At 51.7% G+C, this 7,346-nt stretch overlaps 1 protein-coding gene across 1 annotated transcript; it reads right to left on the bottom strand.

Annotated features, from left to right (window-relative positions):
• Positions 1 to 237: 237 nt before the first annotated feature.
• Positions 238 to 6,609, bottom strand: HSD17B7 (hydroxysteroid 17-beta dehydrogenase 7). The gene is made up of 9 exons (XM_027713342.2): positions 6,551 to 6,609; positions 6,268 to 6,471; positions 6,072 to 6,164; positions 5,066 to 5,180; positions 4,352 to 4,546; positions 3,354 to 3,458; positions 2,251 to 2,307; positions 1,615 to 1,713; positions 238 to 1,215 (listed from the first exon to the last, which is right to left on the bottom strand). The coding sequence occupies exons 1-9, from the start codon at positions 6,583 to 6,585 to the stop codon at positions 1,120 to 1,122; spliced, it is 999 nt and encodes a 332-aa protein (XP_027569143.1). The 5' UTR covers positions 6,586 to 6,609; the 3' UTR covers positions 238 to 1,119.
• Positions 6,610 to 7,346: the final 737 nt, after the last annotated feature.

The raw sequence follows: 7,346 nt of genomic DNA, 5'->3' as shown, positions 1-7,346 counted from the left end.
CAAAAACCACACTGAAGTCTTCAGAAGTCACTCATGTCTTTCAGTAACTAAAAACAGCAAGAGAAGTAAGCCAAAAAGGTGGTTAACAGCCCTCCTGTGGCAGGAGAAGAGAGACCCCACACTTCCCAGGTACACACAGGCTTATAGTGTAAGGCAACAAACCAACCTCCCTTCCAGCCCTCCAAGTCAAAAAAAGATGGATATCAGAGTAAAAACACCACTGCAAGCAAGGACAAGTCAGTTCCAGTCATTTATTCATCAGGGCACTTGAAGGTACTTGGTGCCAGGTATTTGGTGAAGGTCCCCAGATAGGAAGAATGGTTGGTACAATAGATTTATATAAAAAGACATTTAAATAGATAAAACAACATGGTAACCTCTCACTCTTGCTATAAACAGAGCAGACTAGCACTGAGTCCAGGTTAACATCATCAGCTTCAGCCTTTACAGCCAGTCATGGTTAAAACCCTTGATGCCCTCACACCCAGGGGAGAGCAAGGCATTTATCCTCACAGCTGAGGCAGGGGTGTTCTTCTCAAGCCAGCTCTTCAGGAGCTTGGTTTCAGATGCTATGCAGAGCCTGACTGCCAGTAAGGTTCAATCTTGTTGAGCAGGTCAGTACAGCCAGCCCCAGCTTTGGTGAACAAGTGTAAGAGCAGCTCTTCTGAAGGTGAGCCTTCAAGTAGGTCAGGATCAGCCACAGGTAACAAGTTTGAGCCACCAACAAACACAAGTAGAGCCAAGATGCAGGGCAGGACCCCAGACTGCTGCCTGTACTGCTCTGAACCAGGTTTAAACCACAGGTTTTTGAGGCTGTTCCTGAACCATGCACAGTTCAGTCATGTTTTTGCAAGACACTGCTTTGCAACTCTAAGACAGACTCCGCCTACTCTGGGTCTCCAGTTTTATGCCAAAAATAAAAATCCCATACCAGAAAGTCTAAGTATTTCTCTTCAGTTTTCACATTTCCATTTTCAGGAACTGTTCACATTCTGTCGAGAAGGAAGATTGTGTCTGAGGCTGTGTGCCTGCAGAACAGCAGGCAACGCGAGTAGCACCGGAATGAAGAAAGCCCACGTGACCGATACAAGACTCTTACCCCACTGAGACTGGCTTTACTTAGTCTAAAAGGTCACTGTATCTCTCTAGAATCTGCTTCTCCAGTTCCAACAGCTTTTGGTACAACTTCTCAGCAGTGTCTTCATCCACATCCATCTGGAAGACAATAAGAACAGCACTGTGAGACCATCACCCCGGTGGCAGTCAGCACAGACACCAAGGGCAGCTCTGGGGATAGGCAGGGTGTACCTCCAGAGCTTCTACGTTCACAGAGAGGCAACCAAAGGCATCTGTCACCAGGGCACAAGCCACAACATATTTTGGGGCAGCATCATTACACACATAACCTAACTATCATTTCCACTATCTTCCAGACTCCAGCCTAAGCCAGGAATTACTCCAGGAAACCTCACAGATAAGCCCCCATCCCTCCCTGCTGCTCAGCATTCAACATGCATCTTGCTTCCACTCCAGCCACAGGACACCCTTGGCACCAACCCTTCCACACAAGGCAGATGACAGACCCCTGGCCAAGGAGGCTCCCTTTCCATTTACCTTCCTGGGCTCCACATAGCATCTCCCCAATCCAGTAGTACAGCTGTGGTATTTCACAAGTAAATCCAGATACTCCGGCTTCTGTTTGAACAGCCACACCTGGGAAGAACAGCACAAAGGTGTATGAGTCCAGCACACACTGTCCCAGCCAAGTCTGCAGGCAAGGACCCAGCTGCCAGCAGGCACAGGAGAAGTCAGTAGAGGTGCTCCCACCAAGCAGGGCAAGACACAGTATCTAGGGAAGAAGTTCTGAGCTGGCTCCCTTCACCTGTGACCTACACGAGCCAACAGTAACATTTATGCCAAAGCAGCTCAGCATGGCTAAACTTGCTCCTGCTGTGCTTGAGACACGCTGTGCCCCACATCACCCACCTCCATCCCCATATCATTCTCCCTGACAGGAGATGGAAGGAATAGTGTTTTTCCAAAACCATTTCTTTTATGGGTACTAGGTAAAGGTCATAAAGCATCACCTGGCAGATCAGCCCCAGTGACAGCTCGTCCCCCAGCACTCAGTGCTGTACATTACTGGGGGGTCAAATACAGCACCCAACCACCAGCCTTCCTGAGAGGCTCTTGGCTCAAGCCAGCAGATCCTGGAAGAGCTACCCAAAAATCAAGTTGTGAAATACTTACATGAGCTTCTGCTCCGTTATACGGTGTCAGAGTATAAGTTTTGGCAAAAAATCGGATCTGAAGGGAAAAGAAGCACACAACAGGATCTGTATTGTGATCCAAAGTTTGTTTGACAAGCCCTGCACAGCACAGATACTCCAGATAATCTACCAGTGGCAGAAATCTTCTCAAAGTTGACTACGGGTAACACCACACGATGATCAAAGCGTCCCTTTATCACCACAAACTATTTTCTGGAGCTACCCAGCAGGTCAGCAAGCTCCATGCTCATGCTCTCACACAGAGCTCACCTCAAGGCAGGAGGCAGGGGGCCACACATGCTTTGCAGGTGCCTCTACTTCAATGGTCTTAAGAGTACAAATGGCAGGAGGCAAAGGGGATCTGTACAACTGCCAGAGTTGAGGACAACTGAGAAGGCATTGCCTCTCTGCTGCCAGAAGAAACGTGATCTGTCAGGATCAGCTGCTACAACTGGGGCAGCTTAAGCTGAAAGGCCAGTCTTGCAATAAGAGCATCAAGGTTCAGAGCAGGCAGCCTTCAGAGAAAGAACTGCAGTGGACCTGAAAAGATGAAGCCCAGAGGAAGAAAGGCAAGGAAAGTTTTGGTGAAGCAGGGAAAGAGGCAATAGAAAGCAGGACGGTTTGCTTTCCAGAGGGATGGAGAGCAAAAAGCAAGAAACACTGAATTCTAGAAGGCTGGAAAGAACAACACTGAAAAACAGCCTGTTCTAGAAACAAACAGCATTTCAAAGCACACGGACCAAGTCTTGTCCTGAGCTCTGCTGCCACCAAAACAACAGTATTTCACAAGCTCGAGAAGCCTAGCAAACCTTCCAAGGGGAGACTTGATGAACATTGCTAGGGCTGAAGGGCTGAACGCTGGCTCTATGCACAGTGCTGTCCAGCACCAAACCTCCATACTCAGCTTGGAAACTGGGGCCCCAAGATGCAAAAGGGAAGGTTTGCAGAGGGGTCAGCCTGCCTACCTCAGCAAGAGGAAGAGCACAGGCAGCAAGGAGCCAGAATCATGCTGTACATCACTTGCAGTGAAGTGTATCACAGCAGGACTACCTCAGCTCAAAACCACCCAGGAGATCCACTCACCAACCATATGATGGGCATTAACAGCTTCCACAGAAAGAATGGCAAAATTCTGTAGGTCATGTTAGTCATAACGAGACCGGGACAAACAACACTGGAATACAGACCCTGCAGAGAAGAAACCAAGTCAGTGTGCAATTACACAACAGTTAAAGAATGGATCATACTCCTTCCCTCCCTGTACTCCTCAGCAAGAAAGTGAGCATGAGTATATAGACCAGATAATAGATATTCTCCTCTCATAAGTTACCAGCAATTAGACATAGTGATTTTTGAGGTGTCAAATCTGTGCTCATTACAAGCCCATGGGACAGGAGATGCACCCTCCTGACACATCACAGCCTCACAGTGCAGTCTCCCTGCAGCTCAGCAGGCACAGCAAACATCCCACAAATTACAGCTCACTCAGACCAAAGGGTCACTCAGACCTCTTATCACCTTTGAGATAAGAGTTCAGCCTTCTAGGTCTAAACCATTTTCTCCTGAAGCGTTTGACAAGAGTGCAGCTGCTACCACTGGACTAGGGCTGCGGCTTGCCAACAAAATTCCAACAATCCCCAGTGATAGGGAAGGCAGGTTGGTTGTACATGTCAGTGTGACAAACCTGAACAGCAGCATGGAGCCACTAGCAGAGCCTGCACCTCAAGTGCTTGCAGGCAACACTGCCAGAGCAGTGTTCTGATAGGCAGGGACACTCGAAAAAAAGTAGAGGCTCTTTGCTCTTAAGACCAATTCTTCAGTCTAAAGAGACAGAGCTTGCAAGGCAGGGACCGCTCCTAAAATCTTCTGGTTTTAGAACCCCAGAAGAAATCTCTTTGGCAGATTCTCTGCCACCTACGCCACCAGTTCAATCTAAACCATGTTTTGTTCTTACATGTGCATTAAGGAATGCACCAGGTTGCTGTGAGTGAATGAATTCAAGCAGGTAACTACAATGTAATGATAATTACAAACAGAAGGAGCTCATTAGTTTTTTTCAGAAAGACAAACCCCATCAGCACCTGGTTATTATATTTCCTGTTCAGAACCACGCTTGTCAGGTCAGTAGCATATTTAGAGGAACTGTATGATTGCTGCCCCTTGGCATGCTGATAGTCAGAGAGGCTGAAGGCAGACTCCCTGGCATTGCTGGAGGAGGTCCAGATGAGTCGTGAGGGCTTCTCGTTACCGCAGAGTAGAGACTGAAGCTGACGAACCTGAAAAAGAATTGTTAACTTATTTAACACAGCAATTTTCCAGTGTTAGGGTATGGCTTTACAGTACTTTAAACCTGTGAACTTATCTCAGCTTTCTCAGCCAGCCCTTCCTAGGCTAGCCAGAAGGAGACACTTCTCAGGTGTAACTTCAGGCCAGGGTGCACCAGGAACATTTAAAAGCAGCTGTCATTCTCTTTCACAGCTCAATTGAGCACTTTGGAATTTCATACAGCCAAGCCTTAGTATTTACCCTGGACAGAGAATTACATATGATTTACACCTCTATCTGCTGGCTCACTAAAGTAACCTCAAAATTATATTAACCCTTGTAACAAAAGTCAACATTTTTTTGCTATTTAAACAAATCTCAAGGCCTTTGCCCTGTCATTCTCTATCTGTCAGGCTGCATCTCGCATCAGAATCCAAACCTGTGAGAACCGATTCACCAGGACTGCCTGGACCCATCCCCACCCACATCAAACACCAGACCGAGGGCTCGACCCTCATATGCAGCCTCACCAGGATAAAGTGCCCAAAGAGGTTGGTAGTAAACACCTCCTGAAGTCCATCTCCAGTCAGCCTGTCCGTCTGGGTCATCATGCCTTCGGCAGTGGTCAGTATGTGAAGCACCTTCCTGGAAACCAAGGACAGGAATTAGCAAGGAACACTGCCAGGAGCCACCTACTTCAGACTGAGCCCCTACTTCAGTCCTTCAGAATTAACCCCCACCTCACAGGCTCCACACAGACTCTCTAGTTTCACCTTCAAGGGCTCTATCAATCCATGAAAAAAAGAGATGGAAAAGTCCCAGCTCCTACTGTCTCAGTACTGACTAGACCAGAGGAGACTTGTCCCTTCCTTCACTTTAGCACTAAATTACCATTAAAAAAAAAGGCTTGCTCTTCCATTTCACGCTCAGTTAACCAAATCAAGATCCAGCATGGAAGTAAGCCCTAGGGCCATGTCTAAAGCAGGCAAGGAAACCAGTTTGGCCTCTATGCTCAACACCCCAACAGCTGTATCACACTCAACACAAGTCACTGTGCTCCCCAGCTCAGCTTCCCTGTGTTGCTGACAGAATAATGATGCTTTTACCAGCACCCACCATTAGCTTCAGAAAATACTGTGATCCACAGCTGTGAACAACTACAAAAACCTATAGTGCGATCAAAACAACAGTAAGAAGACTCAGTATGAGCAAACTTCACCTCCCCAGCAACACAGCAGCATTTTTGACACAGTGCCAGAAACTGCAGGCTTTGGGTGACCTCCTGCCCTTCCCCTGCACCCAGTGGGCATCACACCGGAGATCAGAAGCAGCACTAGGTGCCTTGGACTACCCCAGCACTCCACTCAGCTGCCAAGCCCACCCCAAGCAAGACTGTGCATCCCATAGGGATGTGTTCTGTGTCACACTGGGGAAGGGAGACGGGGTCTTCAGCCCCAGACTCAAGGGCACATCTTCGCTGTGCCAGCACCCCAGGCTTCCCACAAGCCCCTGCTGGACCCCTCCCACATCTCCTACCCACTGAGGAGACCCTGCCAGAGGGCTTTGAAGTTCACTTGCGGGTTGGGCATGATCCCAGCATTGAGGTAGACAAAGTCCAGGCGCTGAAACCTGCATGGAGAAGAGCACAGGGGTAAGGGCTAGAGCAGGGACAGAAGGGTCCGGGGGGTGGGCTACAGGCAGGAGGGGTCCGGTGGGACAGAGACCACCATACCTGCAGCGGAGCTCTTGGGCAGCACGCAGGACGGAAGCCAGGTTGCTCAGGTCCACTTCCACAGTGGAGACCTGGGCGGCGGGGTGGGTGGCCAGGATGAGGTCCCGCGTGGCCTCGCTCTTCTGCACGCTGCGGCACGCGATGCACAGGTGGATGCGGCCATCCTCCTCCAGCAGCCGATGGCACAGCGCCAGCCCCACGCCGCTGCGGACGGGACGGGGTTAGACACAGGCAAGACAAGACAAACCAAACCAAACCAAACCAAACCCGGCCCGGCCCTCACCTGTTAGCCCCGGTCACCAGCACCACCCGCTCCATATCTGTCCCGCGCCCTCCGCCCCCCCGCGCTATAACCGCTGTCAGCGCCGCGGCCCCGCCCCGCCCCACCGCCGCCGCCAATCGGCGCGGGGAGAGGGGGCGTGGCCCGGCTCGCCCAGCCCTGCCCGCCAATCGGCGCTCGGTGAGGGGGCGGGGCCCGCCCCGCCGGTGGCGTGATAGTGAGCCGAGCGCAAGGGGCGGGGCAACCCGGGGGATACGCCCTCTGACCCCGCCCACAGGGCTGCTGGTCACGCCCACGCTGCGCGGGCCACGCCCACTTCTCCGAGCTGCCTCGGTTCCCCAGCTGTCCTTGCCTTGCCTTGCCTTGCCTTGCCTTGCCTTCCCGGCCAAGGGGAGCCCCCTCGTGCCCCGCAGCTGCCGCGGGGACGCCGTGCTCTGCCACACCGTCCTATGCCACCGAGGGACGTTTTGCAGCCCAGCAGAAACGCCCCCGGGTCCCTGTTTTCGCCGGTGTTGCTGTGGCAGGGAGCGAGGTCTGGGCACGCAGGTCCCTCCCGGAAGACATCAGGTGCAGCGCTGCTCCTGGCGATGTCCCAGTTGGAGCAGGGGATGGACACACCAGCCCCCCAGACACCCCAACGTGCTCTCTGCCCCAGGGCCGTGCAGGGTGCCCAGGCATCGAGCCCGAGCGGTGGGACCTGCAGATGTGCCCCTGCCTGGCCAGTGCTCCCAGCTCCCCGCTTGCTGAGGCAGGGCTGGGATGGGCCACAACGCACCCTGAGCAGGAGAGGGCATCCGAG

The sequence above is a fragment of the Pipra filicauda genome, unplaced genomic scaffold (genome assembly GCF_003945595.2).
Source record: "Pipra filicauda isolate LSUMZ 115617 unplaced genomic scaffold, ASM394559v2 scaffold76_size2844353_pilon, whole genome shotgun sequence".
Classification (NCBI taxonomy): domain Eukaryota; kingdom Metazoa; phylum Chordata; class Aves; order Passeriformes; family Pipridae; genus Pipra; species Pipra filicauda.
This window is presented reverse-complemented; position numbering and strand designations above follow the sequence as displayed.